Source organism: Lagopus muta, chromosome 4, assembly GCF_023343835.1.
Source record: "Lagopus muta isolate bLagMut1 chromosome 4, bLagMut1 primary, whole genome shotgun sequence".
In the NCBI taxonomy this organism is placed as follows: domain Eukaryota; kingdom Metazoa; phylum Chordata; class Aves; order Galliformes; family Phasianidae; genus Lagopus; species Lagopus muta.
The window spans coordinates 26237003-26256139 of record NC_064436.1 but is presented as its reverse complement, the minus strand read 5'-3'; the positions used below and the strand labels follow the sequence as shown (position 1 = coordinate 26256139).

Below are 19137 nucleotides of genomic sequence, written 5' to 3'. Positions count from 1 at the left end.
TGTGATCTCACTTGGATCTCTCTCTGGCAGCTCATGCTTGCTTCATATTAATTGCTCTGTTAATAATCAAAATCAACAGCGTTTCTGGGCCACTGTCAGCATTTCTGAATGTGTTTCCAAAAATTACTATTCCCAACCCAAGGGTTTGTATGCACATCTGCAACGTGCTGCCGCTGTTGCTCTGGGGCGTGCTGTGTTGAGGCACAAAGCCTCTGGAAGTCTTGTGGGGCTTCTTTCCTCTCCCCCAGCGTTCCTGAGGTCAGGCTTTTCTTTGGGTCCAGCGCTTTGCATCAGAATGCTTCTGTTCAACCATGCTTCTGTTCAGCCGGGCTTGATGGCTTTGTTCTGTTCCACTCCCACATTTGAGAGGCATTCCTAGGAGCCGGTGTGGCCCAGCACCGTTTGGCACTCCTGCTGCTCAGAACAGAGCTGCTGAGGATGGAGAGAGGATTTCAAATGTCACCGCTGTGATTCAATTATTTTTTTTTTTAACCCTATTTTGCTCAACATTTTAAAGTGCATGTGAAACACCACAATTCTCAGTGGAGAATGTCCTTAAGGTAAGGTCTGAATGTTGCTGAGCACTGCCTGCCAGGAGCCGGGCCGAGAGAAGGGCACAGGGGATCTGTGACACAGCTTGGGGAAAGGAAAACAAGGTAAAGTTCCCTCCAGAAAAATTGTGTCACAGATCTTTTTGTCTGTCTTCTGTGCTGGGGGATGAACTGCTGTGTGTGCGTGTTTCTGGATATATAAAGACAAGAGTTTATATATAATTAAAACAAACGAATTTTGACTTGCTTGTTTTTAAATTCTTCCAGTGAATGAGATGGTGGTGCAATCTCTAATGGCAAATTGGCAAACAAGCTGCTGGGGGGGGGGGGGGGGGGTGGAATTTCTTGTTCTTGCATTTCTTGCAATCCAGAGCTGAGTGACCACAGCCTCAGCTCTGCTCCCCTGAGCACTTCCCTAGGGGCACCCATGTGTGGCTGTGGCTGCTGCCTCTGCCTCGCTGTGGCCTTTGGGAGGAATAACAGCATGGAACACCCCATCTTGCTGGACTGAACGTCGACTCCGAGATCCAACGTCCTGATGGCCTGCATCCCTAAGCATTGCTTCTGCAAACATCGACGCACGTTTCCAGATCACATCCCTCTTGGTGAGAGGTGGGCATGTTTTACTGGGCCATACGCCCTCAGCTTTGACCTTTGTTCAGCAAGAATTTTAACAAAGGTTAATTAATTAATGTTAGTTAACCTGCTAACAGACAGCTGACTGCAGCAGGCTGGCCCTACGGGCTTGAGATCACAGAACTGGGTTGGGACTGAGGGCTGCTGCACAGCTGTGTAGCCTCAGCTGTGAGCATTTAAGCAGCATAGATTCCTGCCCACATCACATCTCTTTTTTCCTTTGTAATTGCCTCTTTTTCCCCTCTGATGGGCTCTGATGGAGGGCACGTTGGCTTGCCTCTCTGAAGCCTGCACAGCGCAGACGTGTCAGAAGGAGCACCCATTGGGTGGGGGTAGCTATCAGAGATTTGAGGTTCAGACCAGCAGGTGCCTGTCTACGTGGATGCTGTTTGTCTGCATCTGACTGCAATCAGATGGCTGCAGTTTTGCAGCAGCCTGTGGACTTGATTTTGGTGCCAAAACAGCTTTCAAATTGCAAGCCAAGGAACTGCATCCAAAAACGCTGTGAGGTGACAGCAGCATCGAGCTTGATGACAGAGCCAGGAAAGAATTACAAATGTTAGTTTAATCTCCTGGCTAGGAATGCTGTACTTTCTGCCAGCTCCAGTCAAGAAACCATGCAAAGGTTTAGAAAACAAATACAGATGTGGCAGAAGCAGCCAGCAAAACATAGTGGAGCATCTGGAATAAAGTACTTGGGTTTGCAGCACATGGTGCTGCAGCGACACAGAGATTTGTTTTACAAGTCAATTCAACCTAAATGAAAATACAAGGCTTCATTTCATAGAATCACAAAACCACAGCATGGCTTGGGTTGGAAGGAACCTTAAAACCCACCCAGTTCCTGTCACTGAAGGCATAGACATTTGCTGCTCTCCTATCACCTGAACAAGGCAGAAACCTGGGGTTGTGGTCACAGACAACTATCAGTCCCTGCTCTGTGCGTGCTTGGGCAAGAACAGGATGCTGAGGTCTTTCCAGCCAGATGTGACCTTGCAGTCAAGGTCTGTGACTGTGTCGCCTTTGCACAGAGCAGTGTTCAGTTCCTGTTTTAGTCCTTGATCTAAGTATTGCTTTTTTTTCCATTCTTCCTGCTGCTGATTGAAAGCTTCAACTGCAGTACCTGTTTTGAGATTTTTTTTGGCTGAATAATCCTAAGGACCTGGGACCTCAACTGTTACCCCACATTTGTTACTGGATCCTGAAGCTGGGCTTAGCAGCTAGACTTGCACTTAAAGCTCTCAACAGAACACTGCAAGTTCTTTTGTGTGTGTCCCTTTCCTGTGACAAAAGGGATTCAGAGACCACTGAAGCCTTCAGCTGTTACTGTGGTATTGATTTCTCCACAAACGGAACCTTTTAGAGAGTCATTACTACAGATTTTATTAAGGATAAAAGAATGTCAGTATTCCAGTCACTATGCTCAGGCTTTGAGAGTCTTTTCAGCTTTCTAACAAGTGCGTGGGGCTGAGGGAGCACTCGAGAGGCAGGTCCAGGTTGAGTGCTGCCATCTCCTCCACAGCCAGCAGTCCCACAGCAGGTGGGCAGTTCACATCTGTATCCAGTTAGCCCAGGGAGAACCTGAAAAGCTCTGTTTCAAAGCTCTTTTATGATTAGGAAATGTTTTAAGATTGCATTCCTGATAATAAGTTAGTTATGTTAATAAATGGCACTCCAGTCCTTCAGGAAACACACAGCAGGGCTGTCAGGTGAGGCTCAGTGATGCTGCCCACTGCTCACTCCTCACCTGTCCACACCTGGTTTGCAGTTCATTGAGTCCCTGCAACAGCTGCCTCAAATGGCTCTTTAATTACAGCTCTCAGCAGGTAAGTAAAACCTCCTGTAAGTCACACCGCTGTCCCACATTTTCACAGGTTCTTCTATACTGCTATTGTCAGAAAGCCACCAAAAGCTTAAAAGTCACAGAAGGTAACATTTTCACAAGGAAACCATACTGTGTTTCTTAACCTACCACACAAACCACCATATTTAAAAGCTCTTCAGTGCTTCTGTATGATTGTTCCCACGGAATTTGAAGGAGGCAGCTGAGTTCACATGCAGTCAACTACATTGCTGGATCCTTGGCCCACATCACGGATCTGGCTGCTGAGGCAGGCGCACACAGCAACGCCTGCCCCAGCTCTGCAGTGCGACACAGAGCCAACGAGTTCCCACCTGGAGAACAGTGCAAAGGAGAAGACAAGTAAGTTTGTGTCCTTTCAGAGCAAGCTAAAGTATTTATTTCTGAAATTCTATTATAGAACCTAGCTATTAAGTGTATAAAAATATACTTTGTTCATTTATTCTCATTACTTCTCCACTAAGGTTAGTAGAAAATCAGATTGGAACCTCCACAGGAACACAGATTCTCACTGAATAAAGATAACAGGATGAGGGACGGCTGGGAGGAGGAAGAGGGAGGAGGATGTGCTTAATTATTTCAAGAAGAACCTAGTGACATGAGCAGCACTCCCACATCCCTTATGTGAGTATTACTCAGTTACTGTACACTGCTTCTGTTATGCTGAATTCCATATAGGCGGATATGATTGCTTTTTTAGGCCAAATAAAGAAGAGAATTACCTGTTAACTATGGGATCAAATGCTTCCACAGTATTCAGATATGCGTTGCCGTTGTGACCTCCAACTGCAAAAATTCTGCCCATCAGTGTTGCGATGCCAACTCCCCCCCTTGGGGTTGTGAGCTCTGCGACGTACTCCCATTTGTCACTGCGTGGGTCAAAGCGTTCCACGGAGCTCAGTGGAGAGTTGTCATCAAAGCCACCTGCAAAGAGTCACCATATACTGCTATCTGGCCACTCCCAGTGGTGGTGATTGCCCAGATGTGCATTACAGGGCTTTTCTTAGCATGCAGTGGGCTAGTACCCTGGGTCTACATTTTTAACCAAATCTGAAAGCCACCTGAAAATTAATCCAGCAGCTCTCTCCACTGTCGACATGCTCTCTTGCAGTACTTTCAAAACAAGCCACTGCTGAAAACCAAAGCAGGAAACAAATCCTTGAATGACTTCAGTAACGTGTTCCCATTGGTGTGCACAAGCTAAACTTCTTATTTCCTGGCTACCACTCTTGCATTCAAGCATGTCCTCATTGTGCTTTCTTCTCCTGCACAGGAGCACATCATACAGGACAGCTCTGTCCAACACAGGGCCCTGGCCTACTCACCGACAACATACAGGCAGCCATGGAGCTCACTGACGCCGTTGCCAGCTCTTCGCTGGCCCATCTCTTTCACTTCCATCCACTTGTCCAAATGGGGATCGTATTTCTCCACGCTGGAAAGAGACGCTATGCCATCGTTGCCACCCACAGCGTAGACGTGGTTCTGAAAAAGTTGCATAGGAGGAAAGTTTGTTTAGAAAACTTACATAATATTTGAAAAGCAGCCCTGGATCCTGGCCCTGACCTGAGAGGAAACAAACTCACCATGAGGGCTACGGAGCCAACTCCCCCCCGGGGCGTGTTCATGGGGGCTATCGCACTCCACCGATCGGACTCGACGTCGTATCTTTCCACATCACTGAAGCACGTGTTGTCATCCAGACCTCCTATTGCGTAAATGGGGCCCCCGAGGGAAGCAAGAGCAATTCCTCTCCTAAGAGAACCACAGAATCAATGCCTCAGTGCATATCCTTAAAGGGGATGGGAAAGACATCAGGTGCAACGTTAATTGACCGGTAAGACTTTCAAAGTAATGGGAAAAAAGTAATGAAGTAATGGGTTTGTAACACTGATCCGTAAGTGTGACCGACCCTCTGCACACCCATGGCAGTGTTGCATCATTGTCCAAAAAGTCTTTCTAGTGTTCACAGCATCCCATTAGTGTTTTACCTTCACCTCAGTTTCAGCTGTATGTCCTGGTCATCCACAAACAGCACTACTGCAGCTAGAATATTTTTAGACTGCAAAAAGAGAAGCTCTGGTTTGAAAAAGAAAGGAGGAAAAAAAAAGGAGGAGGGCATGGAAAATATTGTTTTAACTGCATGTCAGCAAAGGTCCAAGCCTTCTTTTCAAGCATTTGGATATTTGAGGTTTTCTCAGTTATTGGATTGCTATTTCTTGGTACTGAATCTTCCATCTCTGATCTTATTTGATGTATCTGCTGGTTTTAGCTTTGTTGGTATAGCTGCTCCTATGGCTTGGGAATTAATTTTCCAGGGGTGATAAATACACTCTAAAAGACAAACCTGTGCTTGAACTAGATCACTGAATTCTGATTTTTATTAAGTGTACATTGAAATAAGTGGAGATTTTTTTGTGAGATCTATCCATACTCAAAGTGCAGTCAGTACAGTGAAATGAAATGTATTCTCATTAGAGAAATTATTGAGAAAATCCTCGTGTTACTGCATAGAGTGTAAGGTAACGTGCAGTTTTCTCTCCAGAACGTGTTCTGGGACCACCTCCTTTTGCTGGAGAAGCAGGGTGTGGGCAAGGCTCTGCCCAGCTTCCCGAGTAAGAAATGTCATAGAAATCCACAACTGAACCTTGCCAGAAGGAAGATGTTCCCTGGCTGTGAAGCATTTTACTACACACATGCTGGTGGAACTATCATTGTTTAAAAGAGATAAAATACCACAAAACCACTTAACCAGTTTCTGAATCTTTATCTGTTATCAGAACGTAAGCACAGTTGCAATGGAAAAGCTTCTCTTCATTTCTGAAGCCAGCCATCCAACAAAAAACCCCCCAAAATGGCTGAGAGTAGCATTAGAAAGCAAAAAAGCATAACCCACGTTAGCAGCCAGGGCTTCTCCCTCAAGAGGGGGATTTTGTAGTTCTGCACTGAAATACTTAGTATATTACACACAACTTTGTGTTTGTGCACATCATAGAATCATAGAATCATCACAAATATGTGATATATGTAAGCGTATGACGCAGATTTTTGTTTGCTCTGCAGAAGATAAGCATAGTATTTAAGTCACAACATAGAAAAAAAATCCTAAAAATAGCAAAGTCTGGAAACTTGTATAAAGGCAGAGCAAACAGGTTTTCAGCAGTAGCAAGAATGATGTATCACGGAGTAGGACTTAAACTTTGTACCATGCTGGATCATGACACACATACCTCTTTGTGTTCATTGATGCTTTAATCATCCATTTGTTTGTGAGAGGATCAAACACTTCCATGCTTCCTAAATGTTCATTTCCATCATGTCCACCCACTGCATAAACTCTACCTGAAAGGGCACACGCATATTTGGATACGTAGGTTGCTTGGTAACATTTCAGTTTTCATTTAATGTGTGGGGCAACAAGCCCAAATGCAGGGGTCATGTTTTCAAAGGTTTTCAGTACCAGGATTTTATTAAGGAAGGACTTTGTACTTTTATACGCTCTAAGCAATCAGAGATCTGTTTTATCACAGATTTTACACAAATCTTGAGATATGCAAAGGGGGAATCTTCCCATAACTCAAGTAGTGCAGGCCAGGTCAATTTCAGATGTTTACCTCAGGCCCTCCACAATTTTTATAGGGAAAGATTTCCACTCTTCTGCAGCAACACAGGGGCTACCGTGGACAGAGGGGAGTTGCATCATGGATACTAGGCTGCCATGGCCTGGCAGAAGTTGTGGACCCAAAAATAAACAGTGGTCTGTCCTCGCAGTCTTACTGACTGGTCTGTATGGATTTAAATATGAAGGAAGCTCATATGAGTACTAGCAAGTTCTGGGCTACCCTGCTGTGCATCTCCATTTCTTTATGAATGTTCTGAAAAAGGTTACATCACTTAAGGCATCAGGCTGTGTGCAGTTGGCAGTAATGGGTTTCCAGTAAGCATGCTCTCAGATATTGTTTTAGAATTGTTTCCTCTTCATGGGGAATAAGCTTTATGACGATGAAGAATATTCAACTGATAAGCCAAGCAACTCTTTTGAACAAGGCTGCCCAAGTAGGGTTACTGACCTCCCACAGAGATTACACCCACGTGTCTTCTCCTGCTGTTCATTTCAGGGCCGAAGAACCAGCTGTTCTTATTTATAGAGTAACACTCAATGCTGCGAAATGGGTCACCTGATCCTCCTCTGCCACCGACACAGAACAGCACACCTGGAGGAGACAAAGGAGGTTTCCAGAGAGCTGGCAGAGAAAATAGGGATAAAATTCTACAGCAGAATAGACGGTAAACTACATACTTCAGGAGAAGCCATATTTCACTTCAAGGGGTGCAGTAACTGCCCTGTATATGGGATGATGGACTTTGGCATTTGTTTGGCATGCTTTTAGGGCAATTAACTGTCTACTCTCTTGTAAAAGCAAAGTGTATTTTAAACAGGCTTTTTTATGATTTGCTTAGGGAGAGAAACTGACTGCTACATCTTAAGTGAACATAAAAATCAGAATTTGCATTCTAACATGCATCACTTGCTTTTGGTGTTGGCTAAGCAGAATTTAACAGCTAGCTCAACCTTCTGGCACCAAAAGGTGTATGTCCACTGGTTTCTGTACAGCTTTCTGCTTACTGCCTGCACATAATGCTTTTAACAGCTCTAGCCAATCAGATTAAATGCTGCTCTAAACAAAGAAAATGCCAAAATTCTGTACAGAAAGTGCAGCCCATAACCTAATCACCAGAGGGACATAATGGCTTTCCCAGTTACGCATTAACTTCCACCAAGCTGTCTAGTCCTATGCAGATGCGCTGCCTTTTCTCCACACCACTCCATACTGGATAATCAGACACACATTTAATTACCAGCAGTCTGCTTCCTTGGTGTTGTGCGAATGGAGTATTCAAAGTCTGGCACTGCCCTGCTGCTCAGGTGAAGGTGGTAGTTTCTTGCTTCATCCAGCAAATCCCTACATTTTAGATTCTGCTTGACAATCTCTTCCTTTGCCACAACACCCATAAGGAAACAAATGGGCAAGAGAGGCAGTCGTACCTGACAGAAATGAACACAGTTGGAGTAACTGGCTAAACTGAACTGGCCATTTACAGTGATGTACACATAACGGACTGCAACTTGCAAGCCCCTGTCTTGCCCCACACTCTTCAGGAAGAAGAGTAGCTTTTGTTTTCTTTTCCAGACTAACCTTAATACAAAGGGTTATTTATGGTGACAATTATTTGCTGCGACCATTTGTGATTGTAGGCAAGTGCCTTTGCAGTGGAGGAAGGAGAAGGGCAGCTGCCCATACCAGGGGGGCGTGAGCACTTCCTTCCCGAGCCAGAAACAGTCCAGTCTGCAGTTCTACTGGGATAGCACATTGCAGATTAGTGTGGTAATGGCAAGCCAGAATGGAAACCCTGTAAGGTGAACTAAGTGTCTGTTAAGGAGGCATTTCTGGTGCAGGAACACCATTCTCTAAGGAGGGCTTGCCAGACCTCACGATAAAATGAAACAACCAGCTACAGCTAATTGCCAAAGTCTGGAGGGAGCAGAGGACAGACTGGGTGGCAGAGGGGACTACAAGACAGGAAGTACAGTCTTTTCAAACAAGACTATAAAATCTTGGCATCGGGGTCACACTGGAATATAATAGCAGGAGAAGGTTCAAGTCTGTTGAAAAGATTAATGTGAAAATAGTGGGATGACACAGGACATAAAGGAGAGAGAACTGTAAGGATGTAACTGTATTGGCAGATGTCGATACAGCGAGGTTGTTACTGCATAGACAGACTTCAGTTTTCCTAATGGCCATTATTACCAAGGTGTTTCTTTCCTCAAATTCTTCTATCCTTCCTTAGAAGAGATGGTGGTCAGGCACAATGGCAAGGCTGCCTGGGTGAGACCACTACCAGCAGCCACTGCCTGGAGCAATCCCAAGGACAGAGCAGATCTGAAGTGAGATCAGCCTCAAAAAAACACTTTGAAATATCCCTCCCATAGGAATTTATTTCTGCAAACCTTTCGTTTGTCCTTCTGGGAGAAGCAATGAGGAATATAAAGGACAATTGAAGTGGGGTGTCAAAAGGAAGGCCAGCAAGTGGGACAGGTCTGGAAGGTGGCAAACTGAAGTAAAGCAGTGTCTTGCTTTCAATGAGCTCCCAGGTAACTCAGCAAGGTGAAGGACAAAGCCAGCATCTCAGGAGCTTCTCAGAGAAGCAGAACAGTGCTGTTACACAAGTGTCCTTGCCTCTCTCTTGCAATTCTTCCTAAACCACTTGAGTTCAACCCTGTTTCTTCATTTTGTTTGGCACTTGTTTATTTGAGGCTGACTCAAAGCACTGCCACTGCCCTGCTAATAGACTCGGGAGGTTAACGATGCATGAAGAACTCCAGGCTGATGAAAATTCAGAACCTTATGATAATAGGAAAGCCCCTAAGAGTGACACCCACTGTTAGGAAGCCTAGTCCTGCTTTCTGCTAGGAATAACATTGTATTCAACTCTAGGCTCTACATATCTTGCTAAACAGCCCTTATTTACAGTAAGGGTTTTACTTTTTCAGTGCTTTGCTCCAGACTCTGGACAAAGTTATTAATCAATCTGCTAACATAACCGTATTATAAAAATCAACTGCATCCTTTTAAAAATCTCCAGTTACATGGCCTGTATATTGGAAGGAGATTTTTTGCACCAAAAACTGAACTGTTTAAACTGACACTTTTAAACAGTTGTGGTCTTTTACAGGAAAAATTAAAAATGCTGTGTCAAGACAAGAACAGCACCATGTTAGCAGACCTCCTGTTACTCCCACGATGCAAATGCAATGAATGTTCCCGTGGAGTTCAGGGACAGCTGTGAGACCCCCAGCTGGTCCCATTTACTATGATGCATGTGGCACTCTGCAGCACACAACGTGTTCCTCTTCCTCCTGAGGGCAGGTTCCTATCTCAAATGCTTGATTTTAACCTTCCATAATCAGCACGGGCAGAGCTTAATTGTAACAGTCCACATTTTGACAGGAAGGACTCTGGGTGTTTATCCAAGTGACCCTGTGATGCCATTACAGGTTTCTCTCAGCAATGAACACTTAACAAACCTAGGGGATTAAACTGCACACTCCTTTCGGAGCCTACAGGTAATCAGCAGTACTTCCCTAGCTTTAAAGGGTCTGCAAAATCTTGGCCTTTTGTTATTTATGTATACAAACATTCTTGAAGTAGCATCACTTGATGACTTATCCCTAGCCACCTAACCCTTCAATACCCCTTCAATGGCTTTGTTCTCCTTTCTAAGTACAAACGCTTACCAGCAAGGGAAATTACATATGGGCTGTAGTAACACTGAGCCACATGCAGCGACGGCTCTGTGTTCTCTACCTCCCCGCATGTAAAACTAAGGATATTGTGCTGTGGCACAGATGTGGTTTTTTGTTGATTTCCCCTTCCTCCCTCTGCTGATGACCTTACAGCAAGTAATCTTTTTCTTGACAGAAACCGAGTAACATAACTCGGTGCTGATATTCCCAAGGCCCAACCTGCTTGCACTGTCAATAACTGTGAATACAAGATGAAGCACCAACTGCTATAAACATTTTTCTTCTTAAAATCCTCCTCAGTAAAAGCAGCTTACGCAGAACCAAGTCAGTGATGCCCGCCCTACCTGTGCGAGAATTTCATCCAGCCACGTGGCATGATGCTGCGGATTGGCTAGCAGCCACTTGATAGCAGCACTGTAAACCTGCTTTTCGTTTTCAATGTTCAGGTCGCTGGAGGACAACAGTTTATGGAGGTGCTGAGGTGAGACGCTCACAAAGTCTTCACATTCCACCACCTCTGTGAAATGTTCACAAGCGTACTGGTCGGCCATGTCCATCAGGTCAATGCGGTTGTGGCTCTCTGCAAATGACCTGACTGCCAGGCAGTTGGAGGGATGGAAGTGCAGCTTCATGTATTCGCAGCACGCCTTTGCTACCAGTTCCACCTGAAGAATGCAAGCAGCATACAGGAGTGGCTGGACATTATCCACTGTCAGCGTCAGCCGGGAGGAGTAGACAAACTTCACGAGGTCTTCTATCGCATCGCCATCAAAGTCCCTGATCTCAATCAACGTCTGCTTGGCTTCAGCCATTTCTGAAAGAAACATGGCTCTGAAGTAAGGTATAACACACGCCAGCACCAGTTTGTGGCAGGAGATGAGCTTTGTACCAACCTGAGAAAAAGAGAACAAAACTGTTTAACTGAAACATTAGTTTCAGTAATTTTCTTCCAGCTATAAGAGACAGCTAAGCTGGAAAGGTAGACTTCTGGGCCCAACATACATTGAGCTTCTGTATTTTGCTGAAACAAATGAACTCTGTCTCCCTCACACTGCTGACGTTAGACCAGGGCATCCCAAGCAGATTTCACTTGTAACCTGACCACCAGAGTAGGACAAGGTTGTAGCAGAAAGAAGCAGTACTAAGAAACTAAGAAATACTTAATGTTTGTAGGTGCTGGCAGCCACAGCTGCAAATGCTAGTTATAAATTTCCTGTGGTCACGATGTAAGTAATAAAAAGCTGAGCTGAAAAGAATGCATTTAAAATAACACTGTGCAAGAATAACAAAACTGGTTTCCTCCTTTTTGTTTCCTCTTTGATCAGTTGTAGAACAATGTGATTGAGGGTTTTTTTATTTCCCAGGAGAACACTGAAAGTTAGATTTGTTAAAGAAATCCTGTTTGCCCACAAAAGATCTAGCACAGAAACACAATGCAAAACTACGGATAAAATTTGGGATCAAAGTGTATGAACAGAGAGGCTGCAAGGAGCTGGAAGCACACAGAAATGACATAGTAGTAAATAAATCAACCGTGAGAACTTCCTTACAGGACAAACTGGGTGAGGTGAGTCATGTACTTGCTCTCTTGGATTGTCAGTGTCTTAATTGCTTACATTTTAGTTGTGACCTTTGTAAATGACGAGAAATCTAAGAGCTTATGTAGAAATGCCTCAAGGATTCTGTTGCTTCCATACCCCTGCACAAACTCACTGCCATCTCCAACGCATTTATAACTTAGTCTTCAGATTGTTAAACACAATGAATGTGGGTGGTCTTTGTCACCTTCAGTGTAACATCGCAGAGCTCTCCAGCCTCAAAGAAGTGAAGAAGAGAGCTGTGGAAATCTTTCCAAGCCTCGTTTGCTTCAAATACAAAGATATCATCTTCACCATCACCGCTGGAAGATCGAGTTTGCTGCTGCTGTGGCCGCCTTTTTCCCTTCACTGGATGTTGTTTTGCCTGCTCTGGGACCATGGATTCTGAAGCCATTGGTTGTTTCGTCTTTTGCAGCGTGAACTGTCAAATATTCCCACCAAGACAAAGTCCAGCCCATGAGGAGTCAGTCCTGAAATGTAGCTAAGTTCTTTTCATCTTCCTATCTAAAAGCACACACACACAAAAAAAAGACAGAGGAGATATCAAGTACTGTCAGTATCCACCATCAGATTACATTCTAAAATTACTACCTCTGATCTTATTCAGGGGAGCGGGAAGAGGGAGAGAGGAAAAGAGACCCACAGCAAATCATATGCAGGTACCTTTGGGAAAAGCCTTTATGAACTTGCTCCCCACAGTTGTTGAAAAAAGATATGAAGGAGGAAAGGCAGTGACGTGTCCTCTGCCATTCCTCACCGAACATCTGTGGATGGCAGATGAGCAGAATGCCCACGGATCACAGGCAGATGGGCTTCTCTCCTCATCTCATCATGGCTGCCAGAGACAGAGTGCTGATTTGACCCCGACAGGTATGTTTGTACATAACTTATTACTCAGTTTTCCTCAATCTCAACAGCTAGAGCAATCCCAAATTATTATCTGTATTTATGCATATGTAAGCAGTATATAAAAATAAAACCACTATAACATTGTTTCAGCAAGAATTAAAGAGTAAAGGAATTTATGTTTAAGAAAAAATCCTGGAATGAAAATGATTTCATTTTACTCAATATTAGCCCAAAGATGGATGTTTAAAGCATGAAAATGAGCATCCAGTAAAAGTCTGTCACTGCTAGCTTTTATTTTAGCTCAGCCTATCATAGCTGAAGATTATTTTGCTGTTTAAGATTCATGCAGTTCTGACAAAGGAGTTGTGGTTGTTCTGCTATCACAGCTTTCCCAGGATTGAAAGACACATCTGGGATACCACAGAAAATGGAGAGAAGGTTTACTTTGGCTTCTGTCACACAAATACTCTTTCTAATACTGTGACCTTCAGCCTGGCTAAGTTTGAAGTCCACCTTTTTATTTGTAGATAAAACTCAAGCAGTAGGGAAGAGCACATAGTTTTCCAGCTTGATAACACGTGAAGTTTCAGCTCTGTGTGTCTAACACCCATGACAATTTGCATCCCATTAAGTCAATAAGATTTAGGCTGTGCACCCACTTCCACATGCTTTGTGGAAGATGGTAAAGCCCACAAAAAAAAAAAATGAAATACTACTTGAAAGCATGAAGTTGTTGATTCAAGTTACAAGCTACTGGAGTTCTGTTATATGCTGGCAAAGGAGACCAACAGATTTGAAGGGTTAAAAGACAAACACAAAGAGAATATTGAGTAGTGTGTTCCTCTATTATATTGGGATACCTTTTGTTTTGGTGTTTGCTGGTTAACTTACTGTGCATTCTAGTAAGAAATGATCCTTGCTCTAATTCAGTGATTTCTGCTTCTGGGCTCTGGCACCGGAGGAAGTCGACTGACTGAAGAAACAAAACAAAGCTTTTAAAATAAAGGTGCAAGTCATGTGGGTGGGCACAGAACTACTGTTCTTCTGGAATATTTTTGAGGTATCCGTGCCACTGAATACATTTACAACTCCTCATGCATCAGAAGGAGCAGGAAGTGACTCCAGGTGATCGTACGGCCTCAGTCTCAGCGTTGCTGACAGCTCCACATCCTGTGCAGTCACAGTGCTGTTGGCTGCAGTCAGCCAGGCAGGTTACAGTGAGATGAAACGTGCTTAGAATGTTTATTAATGCTGCAGTAAACAAGGCATCCTTCCTGTAAAAGATATCCAAGAAAAAGACCGAAGTTGGAATACTGTACAAGGGTTTTCAAGAACGTCATGTGTTATTCAGACAAACAATGGTACTTTTATAGCCGAGCAGAAGTGCTGCTTTCAAACAGAACTGCCACTGATGACTAAACAATGCTTTGCAGCTCATAAGTCATACGGTTATTTCAGTTGGTATTATGTGCTAAATTTATCTGCATGTTTTAACTGATTGCACATATGGCTTTACCACACGCATGTGGCTCTTTGTAGAAGTGGCTGCTGATTGTAAACCATGGTTTTTGTCCTTATAGGATGTCCATATAAAATGAAGCTGCTGGAGATGGTCTGAGCAATCATCTGGATGAAAAGAGCACAGATGTGGACTGATACATTTAGTACTGGTTCTGCAGGAGCAGAAACTGGAGGCCTTGGTCCCCTCACACAGAGGAAATCACGGTTACAGGAACCACACGTACCAGGAAACTCTCAGTATAAATCATGGCAGTATCAAGTAAGTGTGCGGGCACATAGAATGGCTTGGGTTGGAAGGGACCTCAAGGGTCATCAAGCTTCAGCTCCCCTGCCAGAGGCAGGGCCACCAACCTCCACATTTAATACTAGACCACATGACAGTAGGTTACTCCTCACGTAAAAAGAAGTTTCTTCTTTTTTTCATCATCATCTGTGGAAAACAGCAGCTGAGATTATGAGATAGCTGCACCTTTGTAGGAGATGGAGGTCTCTATAGATATCCAGCTGCCTGCTGATAATTAAGAGCTACCAAGTTGCATGAGACTTGAGAAATATCACTGCCAATGTTCCTATCATTTATTAAAGAAATCAAGCAATGTTTACAACCAGACATTTAACGTATGTCAACAACCAATGCCATAAAGAGCCTGTCATATAAAAATGGTGCACTTATAGAGTTAAGCACGGAAGTAATACTATGAGATGTAATACACAACATTAAGGTCATGTATTTGCAGTCTATCAGGAACCTGGCACAAGGAGAGATATTTAATTTGCTGAAACTAATCAGGCTGAGCTGATTTAAACACCCAGCAATCAGCCTCTACTGTCCTTATACTTTAAACAGAACAGAAATGAGTTTTAGTAGTCCTTTAATCAGAGCAGTAAACGGAAATCTGAAGGTCTTGCAGAAGTCAGTGAAGGTCAGTGTACTTCAACACCAAGCCTACTCTTCCTCCTAGTCTGAACTGGAATGATAAATTATTTTGTCATTGCACGGACTTAAAGAAATAGCATAAGAAAGTGGTATTTTTCAACTCCTGAGCAATGCAGAAGTACACTAGTTTAAGCATCACTTCCGAGGAGGCTTAATAAGCATTTAGGTTTGTGTGCACAACGTTCTCTCAATTATGCACTCAGAATCCACTGACTGACACAGAAAAGCCATTCAGATGTCCCTCAAATAAACAAGAATGCAATAATTGCAGCCAGCTGCTTGAGGTGAGGTTAGCACTGGCTGAACACTGCACCCAAATGGAGGCTTTCTTCTCTGAAGCGTTGTCACAGCCAGTCATAACCCTCCTTTCATCTGAGCAGTGAAGAGCTCTGGCCTGCATACAGCCTGACTACACACTTCCACAGCATAAATGATTGGCTCTAAGGAATGTGAAGGAAGTGCCTCATTCATAACATCATCGGTTGTTACTCTGTAGGCAGCCACTTTGCACTTTTCATAGAAGAGTAAACTCACCGATGCAAAAAGGCCTTACTCCCTGTTTACAACTCACCATTGTTTGCTGGCATCAGCTCAGCAATTTTACTTCTCGAGCTGTAAACATTTAGAACATTTGTCATATCTGTGTTGGCAGCGTGCAGCTGGCCAGAGCTGATATTCAAGGATCCCATCCGAGCCCTTCTTTACTACTGCACGTATTCAAACAAGCAGAGATGGTAGCTCAGAGCTCCCTTACATTAGAGCTGCTTTGGTTCAGCTAAGAGGAACATACCAAAGTGAACTGCTTTAGGTTCAGTCATTTTGGCCAAATCATCTGAAATTGAAGTGAACATAAAACAGAGCAGTTGCCTTCAGTGTAAGTAACGTGCCTCAAATAACTTTGCAGCTAAAGGGGATGGGAGCATCAGCCACAAGCAGGACAGGAATGTCACTCGTGAAACGAAGGAAGGAAACAAGGAAAGGATCCTCCCCTGTGACACTGACCTGGGAGAGGATTGTCCTCCTGCCTCCGCTGCCACAAGCAGAAAGATGCATCCATGATACAAGAAACAAAAGGGCTCTGTAACAACCGCAGTGAGTAAGTGCTCAAATGAGGGGTTCTGTGACACAGGTAGATCCAGCGCTTGTTTATCGGTCCCAGTACTGAAGTCAGAAAAATAAGAAGCAGCCCAATGTCCAGGAGAATTAAAGATACGGGTAAGGCTTTACCCACACTCCCGTATGTAATTTTGGTTACTCACATGCAAGGCAGACAAAATTCATGTTTTTACCTGTGCAGGGACAGACAGGCATCTAATCAGGGAACTGAAAGAGCCCGCTAATTATAGCAGACTAGAGATTTGCCTTCTGTAAAGGCAAAATACGTAGCTCTAAGAGCAGGGAGTTTTGGAAAACAAGTACAAACGGAATGCGTGCACATAAATATATATCATTTTGCACATGCAAATGTGTAGAACTAATTAGTTAAAATGGAGCCTGATGAGTCTCTGCACGTAATTGTATGGTGCTGCTGCCTCCCACTAGGTTACATGAAAACATGGGAAAGTTCAAGTTACATGCTGCACTGCAAGCCTATGCTTAGTTTAATTCTCATTAAGTACACCTGAAAATTAAAGTAACAACAAAATTCAGATACCACATGCATAACTGGTATAGCTTGTTTGAAACCACTGGGCTTTCTGGTTTAAAAAACTATAAAAAAGTTATCTTAGCACTACTGGGGGATTCCTAGGTGCGTAAATAGTTTCCAAGGTTCTCCGTAGCAAAAGCTGGCAGGCATAACAACTGGTTTGCATTACTTGTCACACAGGTATTTTGGAAAACTGAAATGGGTGGGTGAAAAGCTCTCTTAATGTAAAACCAAGAAGAAGCTTTTAGCTGCTTCTATAACCAAAATCACAGCAGTGCCATAGGCACTGACAGCAAATGAAGGCCGCTATTTCTAGGAAAAAATGTGACAGAAAAAGGACAGAAACAATGTTTTGCAAAGCAGAGATACAAATCTTACTTTGGAAATAACTCTGCAGAAAGAGAGGTGATGCAGTGACACAGGCTGCCCAGGAAGAAGGTACAGTCACTGTCCTTGGAGGTGTTCAAGAAGAGGGAAGATGTGGCACTGAGAAACATGGTTAGTGGGCATGGTGGGATGCATTTGGGGTTGGACATAGTGATCTTTAGAGGACTTTTCTAGCACTTATGATTCTATGAACCAAACTCATCAGGATCCCCAGCATAGTGAGGAAGGACTCCGCTTTACAGATAAAAATAGTACTTAAGAGTCACTTTGTTTATTCAAGGTAACCCTGGGAATGCCCAAAAAGTAGAACAAAAAATAAAAAACACTGCAAATCCATGCAGCTCTCAAGAGCAGGGCAAAATGTTGACATACGTACTAAAAGCGAAAGAAATGGTTGCTGGTACTTCATGTCTGTAAGAAAAGAGCAGACTCATACCAAGGATTTCAATTAAAAAACAGCAGTCTGATGGTCCCTACAGCAGCATTTACTCCAGCCCTTCCTAGGAAGCATTAAACTGTGAGCAAAACAATTTCCAAGAAGCTGTTTCCTAATAGCCTATTATCCTGGAGCTGTAAGCCTAGGAGTGGTACTTGAGCTGTAAACTCTTTCAGCACCTGCGCACAAACAACGGGTGCAATCTCAGCACAGCAGATTTATAGATAAGAGTTCAAACATGGATTACAGAGTAACAACCTCACACTAATCCAATGTTTCATCTCCAGAAGGCTACTGAACCTTGCACAGCTTCACCTCCGTAACAAGCAGAGCACACCCACCTGTTAAGATTTAAGCCTGCATGCATTCAGTGTGGGATTTCAGCTGCTGTGGTACTTTTCTGTGTAAAATATGCACTGCTTGTGCTTCCAGCAGCCTTTATGACAGCCACAGAACACTCTATAACTCTGCATTCTTTCACCTTTATGGTCTCATCGTACAGGAGAATTATAGAAAAGGGTACATAGGAACTAGGAGATGAACCACCTGCACAACCCTTAACGAGACCTCTGTAATTGCAATTTCCCAGCAACCAATAAGGAAGCGGCCCGGGGGTTTGGCAAGATGGAACCCATCAGCACACAGAAGACACCTGGGCAGGGCAGGTTATAATGGGCAGAAGGCACACTTCCCTTTTGCGCGAGCAGAAAGGAAGCGCCCGGAGGCCCCCCCTCTGACAACTACAGGTAATTTTTTTCCACCGTTTAAGAAACACCAGAGTTGCTGTGACCCTCCGCCACCCCCTCACAGCCCAGGGCTCCCTTCAGGGCGCAAAGCCCGCTCGGGGCCGGGCCCAGACCAGCCGCGCAGCGCTCCCCGCTGAGGGCCGCGGCCTCCCGGCGCTCTACCTCCCTCTCCCTCGAAACGGGCTGGGGCTGCTGGAGCCGCCCGAGGAACTGTTCATAGGGCAGAGTGAGGGGCGAGAGGGATAGGGGTGATGGCGAGGAAGGAAGGAGGGGTGAGTGAGGGCCCGGCGCCGCCGCTCACCTGCGCTCCGCCGAGGGCCGCCGGGAGGAGGGGGCGCGCAGCGCGCATGCGCGGTGGGGAGGCGGGAAGAAGTGCTGCGGGGCGATGGTTTGGGGCTGCGGGGCCTGGGAGCAATTCGGCTTAGCACGAGTTGCTTCTGGCAAGTGTCGAGCCTCGGGGAATAGCTCCTCGAGGTGATGCACCCGCTGCAATAGGGGAGTGAAAGGATGACTACGCTTAATACATTTACAGAAAGGGGTGAGTGGCTCTAGGTGACTGAAAAAGGCATTTCTGAGGAAATAAGCGCTTTGAATCCTTTCATTTCTTCACCCTGTATTACTCTGTGTGCGCTAAATCACTACAGAGCCCTTCTCCACA

At 44.4% G+C, this 19137-nt stretch overlaps 1 protein-coding gene and 1 long non-coding RNA gene across 2 annotated transcripts; one reads left to right on the top strand and one right to left on the bottom strand.

Annotated features, from left to right (window-relative positions):
* Positions 1-439: 439 nt before the first annotated feature.
* Positions 440-18863, bottom strand: KLHL8 (kelch like family member 8). Its single transcript, XM_048943434.1, has 12 exons — positions 18781-18863; positions 16265-16423; positions 13696-14078; positions 12143-12459; positions 10702-11250; positions 7909-8095; positions 7119-7262; positions 6279-6390; positions 4635-4803; positions 4374-4533; positions 3771-3972; positions 440-3362 (listed from the first exon to the last, which is right to left on the bottom strand). Exons 4-12 carry the CDS (start codon positions 12347-12349, stop codon positions 3239-3241), a joined length of 1854 nt encoding a protein of 617 aa, XP_048799391.1. The 5' UTR covers positions 12350-12459; positions 13696-14078; positions 16265-16423; positions 18781-18863; the 3' UTR covers positions 440-3238.
* On the top strand, positions 12470-16244 carry LOC125692656 (uncharacterized). The gene is made up of 3 exons (XR_007376793.1): positions 12470-12825; positions 14385-14584; positions 16167-16244. It is a non-coding gene; the product is annotated as an uncharacterized LOC125692656 (long non-coding RNA).
* Positions 18864-19137: the final 274 nt, after the last annotated feature.

Excerpts from the sequence above, each read along its gene's own strand:
- KLHL8 (XM_048943434.1), bottom strand. The coding sequence starts at position 12,349 with ATGGCTTCAGAATCCATGGTCCCAGAGCAGGCAAAACAACATCCAGTG. Across the intron at positions 6,391-7,118 it reads GGGTGTAATCTCTGTGGGAG|GTAGAGTTTATGCAGTGGGT; the intron begins GTCAGTAACCCT and ends GTGCCCTTTCAG. Across the intron at positions 3,973-4,373 it reads TGGCTGCCTGTATGTTGTCG|GTGGCTTTGATGACAACTCT; the intron begins GTGAGTAGGCCA and ends GACTCTTTGCAG.